Below are 23,071 nucleotides of genomic sequence, written 5' to 3'. Positions count from 1 at the left end.
TGAGAAGTGCAGGGTTGAGACAGGACTAGGGGAGGGGCGAGGTCTGAGGAGGAGGAATGACAAATAGATATTCTGTAGATTTGCTGATTTTGTACCTGTGCCGCGGTGAAACATGATTTTAGTCAGAGGCATGCGCGTTTCATCCAGACCCTACGGTAAGTCCCAGGTGAAGCCACAAGTGATTGTCAGGCGAAGGTTGTCAGCGAAGATCGCAGGGACCTGAGGGGTGTCAAAATAGAAAAAGGGGGGTATTTTAATGATATGTACTCAATGGACATAAGCAGGGATATGGCAGTACGTTGAAAGGGTAAGTAGTTTTTATTGACATAATTTACAATGGAAAGTAGTGTGGCAACCTGATCCGCGCATCACTGGGTAGGCCTATCTTTTGGTTTATTCATAAGGTTGATGGGATATTGTATGTTTATTTTAGGACCGTTGTAAAATATGCAATATAATTGCACAGAAAAAAAAACATTTACAATCTGCGCATTTAGGCTTTGCGTAAATGTTAGAAAACCATACCTTTAACGCAACTTTGTCGTAGGAAATCATCAGTGTAGTATAGTGGAGGATATAGTACCACGGAACTAGTATTCATGTGTATGTGACATTTAAGATAAAATAACTAGAGTTTGACATTCGAATACACAATGGCACATGGTGTCTGTCTGCATCTGTGATGTCTGCGCCGAGCGCAACAGTGCGTTTCCGCGAGGACTCATTGTACAGACTGACACATAGTCAAACTTGTTTTAGTCCTGTAGTTTACTCTATTGATTACACAGTCAAATGAATTAGTATTTCTTAGTTCATTTTTTAATAGTCTGGTCATGTAAATTAATTGGCAAAGAAAATGCTATCAGTTATAGCCGATGAAGGTGGCTACCATGTATCTTATGGAGAATAGCTGTCATGATGAGGTATGATACCATTTGAACCCCCTGTCACTCACAGGGTTCTGAATTCATCTATCCCAAGAGGAGTCTGAATGGAGTTGTGTGGCCCCAGTATGAAGGACAACGGAGGCTCTCTGTGCCAGGTGGAGCAGCTGCCCTACACCTGTGTCCCCCTGCCCGACCCAGGCAGTGCTGGGTGCCGTATACAGGCCAATGGACACCTCCTCAACCACCACCTCAACCATCAGCTCCAGTCCTTGGTGAGCCGACCAGCCCCCGACCTAACCTCGACCCCAACTCCAGCCACCCGACACAGGGCCAACGGGGCGGTGGGTGCCCGGTGCAGAAGCCCAGAGTGTGCAGCCTCCCGCCTGGATGAAGTGAATGATCAGGCCTTGAGAGGGGCAGTGTCGGGGGCAGGCAGGGTGCTGGTGACCGGGGGAGCAGGGTATTTCGGGTTGAGGCTGGGGAGTGCTCTGGCCAGCCAGGGAGTGTCTGTGGTGCTGCTGGACCTTCACAAGCCACCGTGGGATACTCCAGACGGCACTGTCTTCCATCAGGTAGGTAGACTAGACACACTAGTCGCTTCGGGGCAAATCCTAACTTTCAACTTTCAAATGTTTACTTAGTATCCCACTGTCATCAATGCATGACAAGTAAACATTTTACTTAAGTGGAAATTAAGATTCACCCCGGGAATGGTGTTGGGGTACGCAACTCCAGTCCTGGATTTTGCAGGGTTTTGTTGCTTTCCTTTTGTTTTCAATCATTGTACCTAAATGATTACTAGCTTGAAATTCCCCCACTTGGTTTGTTAAGATCTTAATTGAAAAAGTAAAGAGAGAGAACACTGTGTGTTATCAGGGGGATACATTGAAATTCAAGTGTCTTTAGTGTAGTATTTTTCCTCATATACCCCAGGGTAGACAGGGCTAATAAGGTTGGGTATACTTGGTTCAGGTATAAAGACACAGGTAAGTGATCTCGTTAAGGGTGCCAGGTGTTGACTAGGACAGAAGGGGGTGGGGCTCTGATTCAGGTTTCAGGTGCAGCCTTCATGGCACTTTACCTTAATTGTACTTACTAATCATTGCCTAATTTATGGACATACCATGTATTATATGTTCAAGCTGTCATCTTACCCAACAAGATAGTTCACTGTGAAAAGAAGGCGGAGAGCTCCATAGCAGACTGGATGAATTGTGTCAAATGTTTTCTGACACTCATATCAGAGCCGCTCTTTCTAATATGAATAAAACAAAGGGTTGACTGTTTCTAACATGAGACAGTTGAGTCCGATGGTTTATCATGCTGTTACATTACATACTGTATAACAGTGAAGTACAGTCATAGGGAAGAGGAATAAACACTGCATATTATTGTCTTTCATAGTACTGATTTTCTCCCCTTGCAGAGCGATATCCGGGACTATGATTCTCTGTATAAGATCTGTGAGGGGGTCGACTGTATATTCCACACCGCTTCCTATGGGATGTCAGGCCCAGAGCAGGTGAGTGCCTGAACAGATGGAGGGTAGAATTGAACCCTTCTCCTTTCTTTATTAATTTAGCTGACTGGGAATGTAAACAATTCAAAAACGATCACTCATAGTTGCTGGTCTCCCGTAACACTGTTCCAAGAATGAAGGATGTGGACCGCACACCAGACACATGTGCCATGAGAATGTACATTTTTTGTCTTAAGTGCAACGACTTGAGTGGCGGGTGACAGAGATGGAATTGATGCCTGTCTATGTATTCCAGTGTAGGATAAATCATAACATATAGAATGCAGGCTTTGTTAGTGAAACTCATCTGTTCACATTGTAGTATCACCTGTGTCTCTAGTCCCTCTCTGGCTACACTGCCTGATACTGAGTCTCTCTCCCTCGCTCTGAAATATTTACAGTCAGCTAGGAGATAATTATGTAACTTAGAAAGCTTGTCTGGGTGTTTGGCTGGGTGGGTAAGGACAGGCCGAAGGTAGTGGTCATATAGCAGGAGATTTACTAACTTTTTGAAGTGACGTTATAAAGGGTGTCATTACACATTAGTTCCCACACATACAGTGTTAAAATGTTCTTTTAAAAAGTTATTCTGTTCTGTGTCTCACAGCTGAGGAAAGAGCAGGTGGAGTCGGTCAACGTCGGAGGGACGAACAACGTCATTAATGGTAACAAGCTCCCCGCCTTCCTCCCCTCCCTTCTCCCCTCCCTCCTCCCCTCCCTCCTCACCTCACTCTTCAACTATTGTACCACGGTGTGTCACACTCATCACTTTCCCCTCTCACACAGACAGGTAGATCATTCTTTAGATTAACAACACATTCTTTACATTACATACATTATTATCTTTGCACAACATACTGTATGTAACTGAATTTATATAAGCCCAAGACGTTCTAGGAGGTGGGAAATGTTTGGCCCTCCTGCGCAATAATGTGTAAACATTTGGCCCCTATGATGAAATAGTGGAAGAGACCTGTTGAAGGGCTTCTAATGGGGTGCAGTGTAATGGTACAGCCATATATGAGTAGCCATATAATGCCTGCTAAATGTAGTTGGAGGTGGTGTAGAACAGTCTCTTTGTCCGAGACCTAAAGACTTGTATTAGCTCCCAGAGCTATTGACTAGGCTTGAGCTCAGTGGGCTAATAGGCTTTTAAGTCATGCCGATGACCCAGGTTTAGAAAATTCAATGGTGTTTTCAATCCAACGACTTCAAAATGAAACGACTTGGCCCAATGATAACCATGTCTGTGTGTGTGCTGGTTTCAGTGTGTGTGGAGAAGGGTATCACCAGGCTGGTCTACACCAGTACGATCAACGTGACGTTTGCTGGCAAACCCATAGAGGAGGGCGACGAGGACTCATTGCCCTGTGTGCCCCTGGACATGGTGAGTAAGAACAGGATGTCCCCATGAGGAGCAGCTTTACTGTAGCCTGGGTAAACCAGACTGAATGCTAGTGAGTGCAGTATTCTGTCTGCTTTACCCAGGCTAGCTTTGCTGTGTCTGTTTAGAATAATTGTTTGCTCTGAAAACTAAACTTACTGCGCATATAGAATGTATGATCTTTTTTCATAGTTGACTTTTCATATTGATGTGGTACTATTGGGTAAAGGACTGGGCACCTTTGCAATGTGATGTTTTACAGTAAGCCTTGAGATTGAAGCTGACATGGTGTACATGACATCCAAAACCAGGATAATAAAGGAAGCTCATGAATGTAATCTTCCACCAGAGCTGCTCCTTCCAGCTTACTTGGCTTTGCATGACTGTAGAAGGCCCTCATGAATAGAGTTACACAGTTTAGGATAGCTTAGAGGCTCAAAGCCTGTCAACCTGAGACTGGCATGGTGTGTGTGAGAGAGAGTGAGTGTGTGTGGTGTGTACAGTATGGGTGTCACGCATCTGACATGCATCTACAGTGGGGAAAAAAAGTATTTAGTCAGCCACCAATTGTGCAAGTTCTCCCACTTAAAAATATGAGAGAGGCCTGTAATTTTCATCATAGGTACACGTCAAGAGGAGAACTTGCACAATTGGTGGCTGACTAAATACTTTTTTTCCCCACTGTATCTTGCAACCCCTTCTGAAGGACATACAGGTAACTGCCAAAATAAAGGAAACACCAACATAAAAATGTCTTAATTAATAGGGCGTTGGGCCATCAATAGCTGCCAGAACAGCTTCAATGCGCCTTGGAATAGATTCTACAAGTGTCTGGAACTCTATTGGAGGGATGCGACACCATTCTTCCATATTTTGGTGTTTTGTTGATGGTTGTGGAAAACGCTTGCCTGATGACTCAAACTGAATTCTTCCTCTGCTCTATCATTCGCTACATACTTCAGTCTGAGACTGCCATCAAAAACAACTCTGTATTTTTATACATGACCCTAAGCATGATGTTAATAGCTTAATTAACTCAGGAACCACACCTGTATGGAAGCACCTGCTTTCAATATACTTTGTAAAACTAATTTACTCAAGTGTTTCCTTTATTCTGACAGTTACCTGTACTTTCCTCAGCCGCAGCAGTAACAATAAATAAGTCCTCTGATAGCTCTCTTAGGAAATAATAGAAAACATGTATTGATATAAATGGATATGATGCGTTCTCCTGTCCCAGCACATAGACCACTACTCCAGGACCAAATCTATCTCTGACCAGATGGTCCTAACAGCCAATGGACGCTCACTCAAAGGTAGGAGAGACCCTAGAAATAGAATAAAGATATGCAGTATTGGATCTATTAATATAATTATATTTCTATGGGAGAGACACTGTGACGTTGTCTGGCATGGTCTTGAGGTGATAGGATGGGGGTTACTTATAGCATCAAGACGTCCATCATATCCTCAAATGGAAATGGAGTGTTCAGTTCATTGACATTGTCTTATGGTTCTCAGTGTGTATGAATGGATGCTGTGTGTATCCACAGCCAAACTGTTTGTGTGTGCATGTGTGTGCATGTGTGTGTGTGTGTGTGTGTGTGACTGAGGTTGGCATGGAAACCAAGCTTTCTATGTGCGTGCAACCTAATCCAACTGGACCTGCTGACACCAGTTAAATTTAGAGCTGGAAAGCCCAATGCCACTTGAGACTGGAGAGCAGTGTTCACCCGACACTGTTTTGTCTCAAACACACACATAGTGATGTACTTACACACACAGACAAACACAGCTAGTAGCAGCAGTACAAGACATGCACTACAGACATGCATCACAGACACACGTCACGTATAGTACCAGTCAAAAGTTTGGACACACCTACTCATTCAAGGGTTTTTATTTATTTTTACAATTTTTTACATTGTAGAATAATAGTGAAGACATCAAAACTATGAAATAACACATATGGAATCATGTAGTTACCAAAAAAGTGTTAAACAAATCAAAATATATTTTATATTTGAGATTCTTAAAATAGTCACCCTTTGCCTTGATGACAGCTTTGCACACTCTTGGCATTCTCTCAACCAGCTTCACCTTGAAGGAGTTCAGTCTTGAAGGAGTTCCCACATATGCTGAGCATTTGTTGGCTGCTTTTCCTTCACTCTGCCGTCAGACTCATTCCAAACCATCTCAATTGGGTTGAGGTCGGGGGATTGTGGAGGCCAGGTCATCTGATGCAGCACTCCATCACTCTCCTTCTTGGTAAAATAGCCCTTACACTGCCTGGAGGTGTGTTGGGTCATTGTCCTGTTGAAAAACAAATGATAGTCCCACTAAGCCCAAACCAAATGGGATGGCGTATCGCTGCAGAATGCTGTGGTAGCCATGCTGGTTAAGTGTGCCTTGAATTCTAAATAAATCACAGACAGTGTCACCAGCAAAGCACCCCCACACCATAACACCTCCTCCTTCGTGCTTTAAGGTGGGAAATACACATGTGGAGATCATCCGTTCACCCACACTGCGTCTCACAAAGACATGGCAGTTTGAACCAAAAATCTCAAATTTGGACTCCAGACCAAAGGACACATTTCCACTGGCCTAATGTCCATTGCTCGTGTTTCTTGGCCCAAGAAACTGGTCTCTTCTTCTTATTGGTTTGCTTTAGTAGTGGTTTCTTTGCAGCAATTCAACCATGAAGGCCTGATTCACACAGTCGCCTCTGAACAGTTGATGTTGAGATGTGTATGTTACATGAACTCTGTGACGCATTTATTTGGGCTGCAATTTCTGAGGCTGGTAACTCTAATGAACTTATCCACTGCAGCAGAGGTAACTCTGGGTCTTCCATTCCTGTGGCGGTCCTCATGAGAGCCAGTTTCATCATAGCGCTTGATGGTTTTTGCGACTGCATTTGAAGACACTTTCAAAGTTCTTGAATTGTTCCAAAATTGACTGACCTTCATGTCTTAAAGTAATGATGGACTGTCGTTTCTCTTTGCTTATTTGAGCTGTTCTTGCCATAATATGGACTTGGTCTTTTACCAAATAGGGCTATGTTCTGTATACCACCCCTACCTTGTCACAACACAACTGATTGGCTCAAACACATTAAGATGGAAGTAAATTCCACAAATTAACTTTTAACAAGGCACACCTGTTAATTGAAATGCATTCCAGGTGACTACCTCATGAAGCTGATTAAGAGAATGCCAAGAGTGTGCAAAGCTGTCATCAAGGCAAAGGGTGGCTATTTGAAGAATCTCAAATATAATATTTGTTTAACACTTTTTTGGTTACTACATGATTCCATATGTGTTATTTCATAATGTTGATGTCTTCACTATTATTCTACAATGTAGAAAATAGTAAAAATATAGAAAAAGGTGTGTCCAAACTTTTGACTGGTAGTGTACATACTTACTGTAAAACTGACAGTCAGAATCACAGGATACATTGATACACACACACACACACACACACACACACACACAATGTATCCATTAACGTAAACCCATGTACAGTTCATCTCTCTCAAAGGTGTGTAGGAATGATCTTACTACATTAGTGTGATTCCAGTGATTTTTAGAGCTGTTCTATGTGCGCTATTTTTATGCTTCCTGTTCTTAAGTTTAGTTTTTGCATCTTTTACTTTGGTCAAACAGCTGAAACAACAATATTTTTGGTTATGGAAATTATATTTCACAGCGGTTTAGATGGTACAATGATTCTCTACACTATACTATCTTATTTGGTCACATAAACTGAAATTAGGCAAACTATTTGAATTTTAGCAACCAGGAAATGGCAGAGTGGATTTCTGCATAGTGCAACATTAAATTAAGCTAGGAGCATGGCGCTATGTCATTATATACCCTACTGGACCATTCATGCATTTATTAAGAGGGGATGTAGAGGAAATATATTAACACTGGAAGCTTGGTTCAGGTTGAAGCAAAGGTTAACATATTATATATGTTGATGAGCTATTACTACTACCTACATACAGTATTACAATAACCTACATACATTTGCACAGTACACTACCTTGCAGTGACATGGAATTTACATTTCTACACTCAATTACAAGTAATTACACAGTGGAGTAACTCATTTGTAACAAACTTTCAGTTTTGCCAAAAAGAAATCATTATTCAATGCCATTCTCTCCTGTAAAGGTGGGGGTCTCTTGCGGACCTGTGTCCTGAGACCCTCAGGCATCTACGGGCCAGAAGAGAGACGACACCTACACAGGGTTATGGTGAGTGTCCGTCCACCTAACTACCACATATAATCACAATGAAAATAACTGACATAGCCCTACATTCCACCTGATTTATCACTTTCCATTCAAGATAGCGGCACCATAGAGATAAATATCTGTGTACTATTTAATTGTGGGTGGCACAATAAAATGACAGCCCAGTCTCATTGCCCTTCTATTGGGTATAGAGGTTCTCTGCCAGTACATTGTTAGGGTTTAGATCCTTGGCTGGCAGAATGTGTACCTGGTGAGGATATATTATTAATGGATCATCTTAAGGTATCCTGTTTCACCCCTCTCTCTCTCCCCTGGGGAGAATGAAGGGAAGCTGGGCTGGGTAGAACAGGGCTGGGATGCTGCGGTTCTCGGTTCACTATGGGGCAAGCTGCTTAGAGGCTCTTTAATCTTTCTTCCCCTAATACAGTTTACCTCTCCCCTCACTCACTGTCAGACCATTGTACACACACGAACCCATGCATGCCCTGACACACGTACACAACCACAAACACACTCATATGAGAACAGACATACTCTCAGCACAACAATACAGTCTAACCTGAATTCAGTCTGATTATCCCGCCCCCACCCTCCGTCTCTCTCTCTCTCTCCACTTCTCCTTCTCTCTCTCCCCAGGTGAATGTGGAGCGGCGGTTGTTCAGTTTCAGCTTTGGGAACCGCCAGGCCAAGATGAACTGGGTCCATGTGGACAACCTGGTGTTGGCCCACGTACTGGCTGCCGAAAGCCTCACACCCAAGAGGAACTGTGTGGCTGTGAGTTTACTACTACTCACCATCTCCATCGGAGCACTAAAGGAAGACTTTACAAAGGACTGTTATTACATGATCTATAATTTGATTTATACTATAGACCACTTCTTTGTTCTACCTTCAGTTGGCATTTGTACACATTGTACATATTTAGGCCTGTGTGTGTGTGTTTGGGGGGAGGGTGTGTGTGTGTTTGGGGGGAGGGTGTGTGTGTGTGTTTGGGGTAGAGGGTGTGTGTGTGTGTGTGTTTGGGGGGAGGGTGTGTGTGTGTGTTTGGGGTAGAGGGTGTGTGTGTGTGTGTGTTTTGGAGGGGATGGGAGAGGGTGTGTGTATACATAGTAATATCAACCTTTCTCCCCCAGAGTGGACAGGCCTACTTCATCAATGACGGGGAATCTGTCAACCTGTTTGAATGGTTAACACCACTGGTGAGTAACTCTAAATATTCTTTGGGTGATTAACACATATAGTTTATCTTGTCTTGGTCTTTGATATCCTCTCTGTCTTTCCCCTCCTCTCTAGTTTGAGAAGCTGGGGTACAGCCGACCGTTGATACACCTGCCTGTCTCACTGGTCTATACAGCAGGTAGGAGACACAAACGGGCACGCATGCACACACACACACGCAAGCACACAAGTACCCACACTGCTGTAACAGTACGCTGATCATGCCCAACACCAGCCACACTCTGTCAGGATACACACCAGTTTCATACTTGTCAAACTGTTGTAATAGTACGCTGCTCATAGCTCAGACTTGCCACACTGCTGTCTTCCTTCCTCATCCAAGGTGTGTATTTCACAGCCATTCTGATGGAATGTTTACACCTGGCTCTGAGGCCAATAGTGGAGATCCCTCTGCTCTTCACCAGAAATGAGGTAAGCATGCTGGAATACCCAGTGGGGAAAAAAAGTATTTAGTCAGCCACCAATTGTGCAAGTTCTCCCACTTAAAAAGATGAGAGAGGCCTGTAATTTTCATCATAGGTACACGTCAACTATGACAGACAAAATGAAGAAAAAAAATCATGAAAATCACATTGTAGGATTTTTAATGAATTTATTTGCAAATTATGGTGGAAAATAAGTATTTGGTCAATAACAAAAGTTTCTCAATACTTTGTTATATACCCTTTGTTGGCAATGACACAGGTCAAACATTTTCTGTAAGTCTTCACAAGGTTTTCACACACTGTTGCTGGTATTTTGGCCCATTCCTCCATGCAGATCTCCTCTAGAGCAGTGATGTTTTGGGGCTGTTGCTGGGCAACACAGACTTTCAACTCCCTCCAAAGATTTTCTATGGGGTTGAGATCTGGAGGCTGGCTAGGCCACTCCAGGACATTTAAATGCTTCTTACGAAGCCACTCCTTCGTTGCCCGGGCGGTGTGTTTGGGATCATTGTCATGCTGAAAGACCCAGCCACGTTTCATCTTCAATGCCCTTGCTGATGGAAGGAGGTTTTCACAAAAAATCTCACAATACATGGCCCCATTCATTCTTTCCTTTACACGGATCAGTCGTCCTGGTCCCTTTGCAGAAAAACATCCCCAAAGCATGATGTTTCCACCCCCATGCTTCACAGTAGGTATGGTGTTCTTTGGATGCAACTCAGCATTCTTTGTCCTCCAAACACGACGAGTTGAGTTTTTACCAAAAAGTTATATTTTGGTTTCATCTGACCATATGACATTCTCCCAATCCTCTTCTGGATCATCCAAATGCACTCTAGCAAACTTCAGACGGGCCTGGACATGTACTGGCTTAAGCAGGGGGACACGTCTTGCACTGCAGGATTTGAGTCCCTGGCGGCGAAGTGTGTTACTGATGGTAGGCTTTGTTACTTTGGTCCCAGCTCTCTGCAGGTCATTCACTAGGTCCCCCCGTGTGGTTCTGGGATTTTTGCTCACCGTTCTTGTGATCATATTGACCCCATGGGGTGAGATCTTGCGTGGAGCCCCAGATCGAGGGAGATTATCAGTGGTCTTGTATGTCTTCCATTTCCTAATAATTGCTCCCACAGTTGATTTCTTCAAACCAAGCTGCTTACCTATTGCAGATTCAGTCTTCCCAGCCTGGTGCAGGTCTACAATTTTGTTTCTGGTGTCCTTTGACAGCTCTTTGGTCTTGGCCATAGTGGAGTTTGGAGTGTGACTGTTTGAGGTTGTGGACAGGTGTCTTTTATACTGATAACAAGTTCAAACAGGTGCCATTAATACAGGTAACAAGTGGAGGACAGAGGAGCCTCTTAAAGAAGAAGTTACAGGTCTGTGAGAGCCAGAAATCTTGCTTGTTTGTAGGTGACCAAATACTTATTTTCCACCATAATTTGCAAATAAATTCATTAAAAATCCTACAATGTGATTTTCTGGAAAATAAATTCTCAATTTGTCTGTCATAGTTGACGTGTACCTATGATGAAAATTACAGGCCTCTCTCATCGTTTTAAGTGTGAGAACTTGCACAATTGGTGGCTGACTAAATACTTTTTTTCCCCACTGTATCTACAGTACCTATCTACAACTTACCTACGTATCTACTGTACCTACAGTGAGGGAAAAAAGTATTTGATCCCCTGCTGATTTTGTACGTTTGCCCACTGACAAAGACATGATCAGTCTATCATTTTAATGGTAGGTTTATTTGAACAGTGAGAGACAGAATAACAACAAAAAAATCCAGAAAAACGCATGTCAAAAATGTTATAAATTGATTTGCATTTTAATGAGGGAAATAAGTATTTGACCCCTCTGCAAAACATGACTTAGTACTTGGTGGAAAAACCCTTGTTGGCAATCACAGAGGTCAGACATTTCTTGTAGTTGGCCACCAGGTTTGCACACATCTCAGGAGGGATTTTGTTCCACTCCTCTTTGCAGATCTTCTCCAAGTCATTAAGGTTTCGAGGCTGACGTTTGGCAACTCGAACCTTCAGCTCCCTCCACAGATTTTCTATGCGATTAAGGTCAGGAGACTGGCTAGGCCACTCCAGGACCTTAATGTGCTTCTTCTTGAGCCACTCCTTTGTTGCCTTGGCCGTGTGTTTTGGGTCATTGTCATGCTGGAATACCCATCCGCGACCCATTTTCAATGCCCTGGCTGAGGGAAGGAGGTTCTCACCCAAGATTTGACGGTACATGGCCCCGTCCATCGTCCCTTTGATGCGGTGAAGTTGTCCTGTCCCCTTAGCAGAAAAACACCCCCAAAGCATAATGTTTCCACCTCCATGTTTGACGGTGGGGATGGTGTTCTTGGGGTCATAGGCAGCATTCCTCCTCCTCCAAACACGGCGAGTTGAGTTGATGCCAAAGAGCTCGATTTTGGTCTCATCTGACCACAACACTTTCACCCAGTTCTCCTCTGAATCATTCAGATGTTCATTGGCAAACTTCAGACAGGCCTGTATATGTGCTTTCTTGAGCAGGGGGACCTTGCGGGCGCTGCAGGATTTCAGTCCTTCACGGCGTATTGTGTTACCAATTGTTTTCTTGGTGACTATGGTCCCAGCTGCCTTGAGATCATTGACAAGATCCTCCCGTGTAGTTCTGGGCTGATTCCTCAACGTTCTCATGATCATTGCAACTCCACGAGGTGAGATCTTGCATGGAGCCCCAGGCCGAGGGAGATTGACAGTTCTTTTGTGTTTCTTCCATTTGTGAATAATCGCACCAACTGTTGTCACCTTCTCACCAAGCTGCTTGGCGATGGTCTTGTAGCCCATTCCAGCCTTGTGTAGGTCTACAATCTTGACCCTGACATCCTTGGAGAGCTCTTTGGTCTTGGCCTACCTACCTACTTACCTACCTACCTTCATAGCACTTTCTACACCTAACCCCTCTTCCCTCTTCCCATTTTAACTCCTCCTTTCTACACTTTCTTCTTCTTTCCTCCTTTCTCCTAAGCTGTTTTACATTGCAGCCAAGCACTGATGTGAGTACCAACCTTCCTCACCACACTTGCAAGAAAACGTTGTTGAGAAATATGCCATGTTTTCCAGTGTTGCATATATTCAGTGTATTCATTAAGTGTAACAGTCTAAGAGTCTCTTTCCTGTCACATGCTCGATACAAAGAGCAAACACACGGAAGGGAGAACATTTTGAATTTTCCCAAGCATTTACTTAGACCTTTCACTCTGTTTGAGTTCTAAAGTTCTGAAGTGTTGCATTCTGGGTCATGGTGACATGTCTCAGTCAGTGTCAGAACCCCACTGGGCCACGGTGGCAGGGTCTTCCACAAAATGAGTGCCTTTGATATTTTAAGTAGAAATTGTGCACAAATTGGAAATCCTTTTATATTAAATGAAGTGCCCTTTAATATAGACCACATGGAAAATTCAATAAATTTGTATATGAATAAAGACTTGCTAAAGTGCTACAATTCTGCATTTGGACATATCCCTCTGTACATCCTCTGTGTCTTCTATGAATATTTTAACACACATTTATCCAAGTTTTCACCATCATTGTAAAGCCCTAGTTATTTTGTTGCTTTGACAAAGTCATTTCTGAAGATTATTATTTATTCATGTGATTAGTGATCCATTTTAAGGTAAAATAAATCCTAACCCTCATTTTAAGGTCAACCCTGTTACGTGAACTGCACTTTCGATTTAATATGGTGAAACAATTCATTTTTAAAAAACTTTTTAAAAATAAACATTGAACATCTAATAGTCAAATCATAGTGTAAAATCAGGTGAGCTGGTTCTATTCTTTTTGGCCATTTTCTAGTGTTTTGTGGTGGAACACTGAGCGGGTTGAGCATGAACACGTCAACCTTGTTACCCATAGATAGACAGGCTAGAAATGTTTTAATAATAAATAAATACATTGTGAAGCTTGCATTCAATTGCCCCTCCCTGTTGCACACAACAAGCATCCATTCCCCCTGTCACAAGTCGTCAACCCTGTTACTTTATTTAGCGCTTAATAGGCACTTACTATAGTCATTTTTTTATTGAACCTCTTGAGATGGGAAACATGTTTTTTAAGTTGAACATGTGCTCTTTATGACAGAATGTTAAAATCTGGTGAAATACAGTCGTGGTCAAAAGTTTTGAGAATGACACAAATACTAATTTTCACAAAGTCTGCTGTCTCAGTTTTGATGATGGCAATTTGCATATACTCCAGAATGTCATGAAGAGTGATCAGATGAATTGCAATTAATTGCAAAGTCCCTCTGTGCCATGAAAATTAACTTAATCCCCAAAAAACATTTCCACTGCATTTCAGCCCTGCCACAAAAGGACCAGCTGCCATGACGTCAGTGATTCTCTCGTTAACACAGGTGAGAGTGTTGACGAGGACAAGGCTGGAGATCACTCTGTCATGCTGATTGAGTTAGAATAACAGACTGGAAGCTTTAAAAGGAGGGTGGTGCTTGAAATCATTGTTCTTCCTCTGTTAGCCATGGTTACCTGCAAGGAAACACGTGCCGTCATCATTGCTTTGCACAAAAAGGGCTTCACAGGCAAGGATATTGCTGCTAGTAAGATTGCACCTAAATTAACCATTTATCGGATCATCAACAACTGCGGGATCGGGGCACCACCAGTGCAGAGCTTGCTCAGGAATGGCAGCAGGCAGGTGTGAGTGCATCTGCACGCACAGTGAGGTGAAGACTTTTGGAGGATGGCCTGGAGGATGGCCTGGTGTCAAGAAGGGCAGCAAAGAAGCCACTTGTTGTGAAGAAGGCGTCAGGGCGCCCAAGAACGTCCAGCAAGTGCCAGGACCGTCTCCTAAAGTTGATTCAGCTGCGGGATCGGGGCACCACCAGTGCAGAGCTTGCTCAGGAATGGCAGCAGGCAGGTGTGAGTGCATCTGCACGCACAGTGAGGCGAAGACTTTTGGAGGATGGCCTGGTGTCAAGAAGGGCAGCAAAGAAGCCACTTCTCTCCAGGAAAAACATCAGGGACAGACTGATATTCTGCAAAAGGTACAGGGATTGGACTGCTGAGGACTGGGGTAAAGTACTTTTCTCTGATGAATCCCCTTTCCGATTGTTTGGGGCATCCGGAAAACACCTTGACAAGACAAGACAAGGTGAGCGCTACCATCAGTCCTGTGTCATGCCAACAGTAAAGCATCCTGAGACCATTCATGTGGGGGTTGCTTCTCAGCCAAGGGAGTGGGCTCACTCACAATTTTGCCTAAGAACACAGCCATGAATAAAGAATGGTACCAACACATCCTCCGAGAGCAACTTCTCCCAACCATCCAAGAACAGTTTGGTGACGACCAATGCCTTTTCCAGCATGATGGAGCACCTTGCCATAAGGCAAAAGTGATAACTAAGTGGCTCTGGGAACAAAACATCTAAATTTTGGGTCCATGGCCAGGAAACTCCCCAGACCTTAATCCCATTGAGAACTTGTGGTCGATCCTCAAGAGGCGGGTGGACAAACAAAAACCCACAAATTCTGACAAACCAAACTTCAAGCATTGATTATGCAAGAATGGGCTGCCATCAGTCAGGATCTGGCCCAGAAGTTAATTGACAGCATGCCAGGGCGGATTGCAGAGATCTTGAAAAAGAAGGGTCAACACTGCAAATATTGACTCTTTGCATAAACTTAATGTAATTGTCAATAAAAGCCTTTGACACTTATGAATGCTTGTAATTATACTTCAGTATACCATAGTAACATCTGACAAAAATATCTCATAACACTGAAGCAGCGAACTTTGTGAAGACCAATACTTGTGTCATTCTCATAACATTTGACCACGACTGTATATATATATTTACATTACTCAAAACGCACCTAATTGGTGGAATGACCCAGCACACAGACAGTGTTGTGTGTGTGTGTGTGTGTGTGTGTGTGTGTGTGTGCGTGCGTGCATGTTTGGGTTAAGGGGGGCTTAGACCACTGCGTCTCCTGAGTGGCGCAGTGGTCTAAGGCACTGCATCGCAGTGCTAGCTGTTCCACTAGAGATCCTGGTTCGAATCCAGGCTCTGTCGTAGCCGGTCGTGACCGGGAGACCCATGGGGCGGCGCGCAATTGGCCCAGCGTCGTCCAGGGTAGGGGAGGGAATGGCCGGCAGGGATGTAGCTCAGTTGATAGAGCATGGTGTTTGCAACGCCAGGGTTGTGGGTTCGATTCCCACAGGGGGTATGAAAAAATAAATAATGTAAGTCGCTCTGGATAAGAGCGTCTGCTAAATGACGTAAATGTAATGTAAATGGGTTACTAGATCCTTCATTAGATTCTTGTTTAAGTCTCACGGAGGCCCCTTCAGCCAGATCTGCAGACAGATTTCATTAGGGGAAGTATTTTCCAGGCGCACCGACCCCCCTTCCTTCCTGATCCAATCTCTTATACATACTGTATATTATGGATCAGGGTTATTCAAAATGAGACATTTAATGAATTCACAGCTTTAGGCATTGGTAGATGGAGGGGGGATGCTTCTTTACACCGTTTGCCAGGAGAGGTACTGATGAGACCATTGAGATGCAGTCAGGAGAGGAACTGACGAGACCATTGAGATGCATTCAGGAAAGGAATTGACGAGACCATTGAGATGCAGTCAGGAAAGGAACTGACAAGACCATTGCGATGCAGTTGGAAAAAGTCAATCTGTTACTGCAAACAGCAATAACTGCCAAAAATGTATGGGCACCTTTATTTCTCTATGTGTGCTTAATGCTAGGTCAACTTGTTCTTCTCTGATTAACCCATTGTCTGAATGAAAGGTAGGAGTAACTGATTATCCAAAGTCACAGCTAATACAGTCCTATTGCGTTGCAATTCAAAAAGCACCCTCCTTCTACCCTTGTTCCGTGTAGCTCAGTTGGTATAGCATGGTACTTGCAATGCCAGCGCAAAACAAGTACTTTTATTTGAGTATTTGAATGGTTATTTGTAAAAAACCAAATAGTCAACCAAATTGTATTTTAAAGGATTTTCAAATACTTCTTTCAAATACCTGGGTTAAACGCATGGGAGTGTATTTGAGTCAGTGTATTTTAATTTTTGTATACTTTCCAAGTGTACACTGAGTGTACAAAACATTAGGAACACCTGCTCTTTCCATGACATAGACTGACCAGGGGAATCCAGGTGAAAACTATGATCTCTTATTGATGTCACAATCAGTGTTGATGAAGGAGATAGGTTAAAGAAGGATTTTAAAGCCTTGAGATAATTGAGACGTATTGTGTATGTATGCCGTTCAGAGGGTGAATGGGCAAGACAAAAGATTTGTGCCTTTGAACGGGGTGGGTATGGTAGTAGGTGCCAGCCGCACCGATTTAAGTGTGTCAAGAACTGCAACGCTGTTGGGTTTTTCACGCTCAATAGTTTCCCGTGTGTACCAAGAATGGTCCACCACCCAAAGGAAATCCAGCCAACTTGACACAACTGTGGGAAGCATTGGAGTCAACATGGGCCAGCATTCCTGTGGAACGCTTTTGACACCTTGTAGTCCATGCCCCGATGAATTGAGGCTGTTCTGAGGGTAAAAGGGCAATAATTAGGAAGGTGTTCCTAATGTTTTATACAATGTTTTATTTTCAAATATATTAAAATGTTAAATTACTTGTCTTTTCAAATAAAATACATCTGAATACTTACTTCGAATGTATGTGAAAGTAACTGAGATAGTTGAAATAGTATTTGAACCCAGGTCTGATGCCACACATCTCAGGCCTTTCAAGGTCTATAAAAGGAGGTAGAAATGAAGGTAGGAGATATGTTTTTGGAATGGAAAGCAGCCATGTATGGAGAAGGTGACTGATGGCAGTAGTATTGCATACATGCTGCCCTGGCACTGAGGAGGGCCCGAGGAGCTGTTTGTAGTAGGAGCTGCTATCTGTCGTACCCAGGAAGGCATTACTTCATGAATGTGTGATGAGACAGAAACCAAAGCCGTGCCCACATGGCTGCTGGTCCAGGAGCTGCTTCAGTCAGACATTCTGGCGGCTGCCACCGGGAGATCGATAATTGTCCTGTGAATAAAATAGTGGCCTGCTGTGTGTATTTCTCTTGGAAGGGTGGGATGGAGTAGGGAGAAGTTGCCCCCTAATCACTGATCCAGGGTCAGACATTATTTTCCTCCACCTAGGATTGTCTGTGACTTACGGTAAGGTAATTTGATCCTAGATCTGTGGAAGATCAACACTGGGGACACAGGAACTGACCTCAGTGCAGGCTCAATTCCAACTGGCTCCCTTGCTTTAGGGTTATCTCCTAACCTGAAACATTACTGGACAACATCACTACTCTGCTCAACGGTCCTGTTGCTGGGCTAACAAGAGACAGCAGTCAGTGGTCCGTCAGATACAGACAGGTGTACAGAGAGACATACATGCTAAGTCTCTAAAGGGTAAATCCATTTGAATTCAATCATTTTTTGACAGCATTCCTTTTGTTTTTATCAAAACTTTCCATAAGTTTGCCCACGGAAGAAGTGGTCAGAAAGTGACTTTTTATACCTGAATACCAAAACATTCAAGAGATACACTACATGACCAAAAGTTACATTGAAACATTGCTGTGGGGACTTGCTTCCATTCAGCCACAAGAGCATTAGTGAGGTCGGGTGCTGATGTTGGGCAATTAGGCCTGGCTCGCAGTCGGCGTTCCAATTCATCCCAAAGGTGTTCAATGGGGTTGAGGTCAGGGCTCTGTGCAGGCCAGTCAAGTTCTTCCACACCGATCTCGACAAACCATTTCTGTATGAACCTTGCTTTGTGCACGGGGGCATTGTCATGCTGAAACAGGAAAGGCCCCTCCCCAAACTGTTGCCACAAAGTTGGAAGCACAGAATCGTCTAGAATGTCATTGTATGCTGTAGCGTTAAGATTTCCCTTCACTGGAACTAAGGGGCCTAGCCCAAACCATGAAAAACAGCCCCAGACCATTATTCCTCCTCCACCTAACTTTACAGTTGTCACTATGCATTGGCAGCGTTCTTCTGGCATCCGCCAAACCCAGATTCGTCCTTTGGACTGCCAGATGGTGAAGCGTGATTCATCACTCCAAAGAATGCTTTTCCACTGCTCCAGAGTCCAATAGCGGCGAGCTTTACACCACTCCAGCCGACACTTGGCATTGCGCATGGTGATCTTAGGCTTGTGTGCAGCTGCTCGGCCATGGAAACCCATTTCATGAAGTTCCCGACGAATAGTTATTGTGCTGACGTTGCTTCCAGAGGCAGTTTGAACTCGATAGTGAGTGTTGCAACCGAGGACAGACAATTTTTACGCGCTACACACTTCAGCACTTGGCGGTCCCGTTCTGTGAGCTTGTGTGGCCTACCACTTCGCGGCTGAGCCGTTGTTGTTCCTAGACGTTTCCATTTCACACTAACAGTATTTACAGTTGACCAGGGCAGCTCTAGCAGGGCAGAAATTTGACGAACTGACTTATTGGAAAGGTGGCATCCTGTGACGGTGCCACGTTGAAAGTCACTGAGCTCTTCAGTAAGGCCATTCTACTGCCAATGTTTGTCTATGGAGATTGCAAGGCTGTGTGCTCGATTTTATACACCTGTCAGCAATGGGTGTGGCTGAAATAGCCGAATCCACTAATTTGAAGGGGTGTCCACATACTTTTGTATATATAGTGTAAAAGTGCTCAAAGTTTGATCCTTTTGCATACCCCACCATACCATGAGACATCCATGTCTTCATCACTGGAAAAGATAAACGGTTGATATAGTTTTTAATCAAAACAAATACTTTTTTCATATTTGCAGATGTTGTAGCTTAGACCCTATTTTACATCATTTAAGGTTTTTGTCTTGTGCCCACCATCAGTTAAGACACAATATACTCTTGAATAAAAAGGTGGGTGTCATTTCAATCATAGAAATATAATTCATAGAATGGACCTATCCCTTCAGATAGAATTCATAGAATGGACCTATCCCTTCAGACCACTGCAATTGATCTGGTACACCATTGAAATGTCAATTTAATTGAAATTTTAACTTCTTATTAATACCACAAAGATGGCAGCTGGTCCACCCGCCATTGAATGTCAATTTAAATGGTAATGTCTATTCTATTATCTATATTTCTATGATTTCAATATGTTTCCTATGGAGGATTGACAGTATAATTTAAAACAACACATATTCCCATCCAAGTCAACATTCTCTTATGTCTGGACCTCCAACCATCTTTGTGGTACCATTTGAAAATTGAAATCTATCAGCCAAAACATGACACCCACCCTGTATTCACGAGCATGTGTCTCAACCAACAGTGGGCACAACACAAAAACCTCAGATTATGTAAAATAGGGTCTAAGCCACAACATATGCAAATATTAAAATAATTGAAGTTTACGCATTCTTAGACAATTGACGTTAATGGTTAAAAAGTACAATCTTTATTAAAAAACATTTTTTCAATAAATTATTAAATAGTTTGAAACCCTGTTCATAAGCTTTTAAATTATATCAATCTCAACCATTTATATTTTCCAGTGATGAGGACATGGATGTCTCATGGTATGGTGGGCTATGCAAAAGGGGTCAACTTTGAGCACTTTCATATATTTTGACATTCAGGTTCAAAAAGTCCCTTTCTGAGCACTTCTACAATGGGCAAATATGTATGGAAGGTTTCATTCACATCAAAAGGGGTGCTGTCAAAAAGTGATTTAATTCAAATGGATTTTCCCCAAAGAGACAATAGTATATTTGCTGAATCTCTGTTACACGTTACACTGAGCCACCGGGTTTGTCTGAGAGCTTCTGTCACTACAGGTATTTTCCATGCAGACATCGTATCCTCCGTGCGGTAAGGGGATATAGGGACCAGAGAGACATCCGTCACACAGGAGGCGGCAGGATGTTGGTAAACTGAGGTTATTCAAATCCATTAGCATGGAGTCTAACCCCCTTGAAGCTCCAGTGCTCCTAACCTGCCTCCCAGGCAGTACTGAGCACTATGCCCATCTCAGTACACCCTGATTGGGCATGAGTGGAGGAGTGCTGTTGAGTTTCTTAAGCTGCCTTCTTGGCAAGGAGGTGGGGGCTAGAGACAGGGGCACAGTACAGACCACTAACACTCTTCTCCTAAACAGCTTGTATAACTCTATTTCCTTTAACTGGGTGTTGGGTGGCAGTCTGTTTCTGCTTTAACCAACAGGTCATTGTCTTAACAACCAAGACAGTTAACTTTGTTGAATGCAGAAACAGTCAGGTACCTGGCTACCATTTCCCTGAATCTTCTCTCCATCCTCCCAGGTGAGGAACATTGCAGTGAGCCACACCTTCAAGATCGAGAAGGCCCGTCGAGACCTGGGCTACTGCCCCAGACGCTACAGCCTGAGGGACTCAGTGGACCAGTACATACGGTCCCGACCATCCCGCTCCAGGCCCTCCCTCCTAGGCCCCTCTCGGACTGTTCCCCTGCTCCTGGTCCTTCTGCTGGTTTTGGGGTTCAGCCTGGCTGTCCTCCTGCTTTGCTCCTGTCTCTGGGAACACTAGGCAGCTACTGTGGCTAAAACTCAAATAACAGCCCACTAAGACCCAGCCTAAATCTTAACACAGCTAATACACTCACTAATACGTTTCATTTGTTATCCGCCTTTCCCGGATACCTATGGTCTTGGCCTTACGCCAAGCTAAAAGCAATGATAGAAAGCATGCATAGTGCACATCCAGATACACATAGAAGACCACATTAATATACCACATACGGTTGACCTAATGCTAGCAACTCCGTCCTTCTATAATGTTTGTCATGGTATATCATGTTATAGTACAGTTAACTAGGGCTGTAGATGGATGATGATAAAATGTGTAGTATGTAGAATATGTTGAAATAATATGGTGCTTTGTTCAAACTCTATTGCCTTCCATAGGGTGGAGTGTATCATATATATGGGGTTATTTTCTTGAGAAAGAGGTTCTTATATTGAACCAGAGAATCATAATGTGAATACAGGACAGTGCTTTAATATGGTCATAAACCTATTGACCATTCCTTAAACGTATTTTGATTTTTTAAGTAGTTTTGTTTAGGTGTGTGTAGGTGTACGTCATACCAGACTCCCAAAGTATTAGGCTACTACATGGTATGACTTTCTGTGAAATTAGGAATTAAACATTTTGTTGGACTGAAGTGAAAACTGAAGTTTTAGTAAAAATAATTCATCTTTGCATTGATTGATATATGCACTACCAGTCAAAGGTTTGGACACACCTACTCATTACACATTTTTTATGTTGTAGAATAATAGTGAAGACATCAAAACTATGAAATAACACCTATGGAATCAAATAGTAACCAAAAAAGTGTTACACAAATCAAAATAAATATTATATTTGAGATTCTTTAAATAGCCACCCTTTAAAAAAAAGATATATATATAAACATGTTGATTGTCATTCATAATAATGCATGCTTCCCTCCTCATCTACTTTGGTGAGGGATTTGTTGTGATTCACATTTAGTCTGTAGGATTTAATCAACCAGTCATAGTCATTTTATAAGCTTTTGGAAAAAAGAGAAAGCCTTTCCATGTTGAATGCCAATTACTATTTTGTATTAAGAATCGTTTTTATGTTTATGGTGTGTATCTGATAAATATTTAATTGCTCCCAGTGCTCTTCCATTTTTCTTCAATTCAAATATTGCAATATGATAAACCAGTTATTAAATAATATGTTTTGCTGAATGACATGAACGGAATAAAGCCTTACTAAACACAACTGTTTGTTGTTTTTGTGACAATGGGACAGAAAGTCATAAAATCTGATTTTAAACCTAACCCTAACCTTCAGGAAACAGCAGAGGGTGCACCCCCCATCCACATCGACGGGACCGCAGTGGAGAAGGTAGAAAGCTTCAAGTTCCTTGGCGTACACGTCACTGACAAACTGAAATGGTCCACCCACGCAGACAGTGTGGTGAAGAAGGCGCAACAGAGCCTCTTCAACCTCAGGAGGCTGAAGAAATTTGGCTTGTCACCTAAAACCCTCACAAACTTTTACAGATGCACAATTGAGAGCATCCTGTCGGGCTGTGTCACCACCTGGTACGGCAACTGCACCGCCCGCAACCGCAGGGCTCTCCAGAGGGTGGTGCGGTCTGCCGAATGCATTACTGGGGGCAAACTACCCACCCTCCAAGACACCTACAGCACCCGATGTCACAGGAAGGCCAAAAAGATCATCAAGGACATCAACCACCCGTGCCACTGCGTGTTCACCCCGCTATCATCCAGAAGGCGAGGTCAGTACAGGTGCATCAAAGCTGGGACCGAGAGAATGAAAA

The 23,071-nt window shown here is 43.2% G+C and overlaps 1 protein-coding gene across 1 annotated transcript; it reads left to right on the top strand.

Annotated features, from left to right (window-relative positions):
- Positions 1-991: 991 nt before the first annotated feature.
- On the top strand, positions 992-21,279 carry LOC311104129 (putative short-chain dehydrogenase/reductase family 42E member 2; the record flags this gene model as incomplete). The annotated part of the gene is made up of 11 exons (XM_084145803.1): positions 992-1,459; positions 2,314-2,409; positions 3,014-3,071; positions 3,675-3,793; positions 5,031-5,106; positions 7,975-8,057; positions 8,694-8,831; positions 9,191-9,256; positions 9,351-9,414; positions 9,634-9,707; positions 21,037-21,279. The coding sequence occupies 11 exons, from the start codon at positions 992-994 to the stop codon at positions 21,277-21,279; spliced, it is 1,485 nt and encodes a 494-aa protein (XP_084001929.1).
- Between the last annotated feature and the right edge of the window lie 1,792 nt (positions 21,280-23,071).

Source organism: Coregonus lavaretus (genome assembly GCF_964263955.1).
Source record: "Coregonus lavaretus genome assembly, chromosome: 2".
NCBI lineage: Eukaryota > Metazoa > Chordata > Actinopteri > Salmoniformes > Salmonidae > Coregonus > Coregonus lavaretus.
Note: the sequence above shows the minus strand (reverse complement) of the source record. Positions and strands in the feature narration are given on the sequence as shown.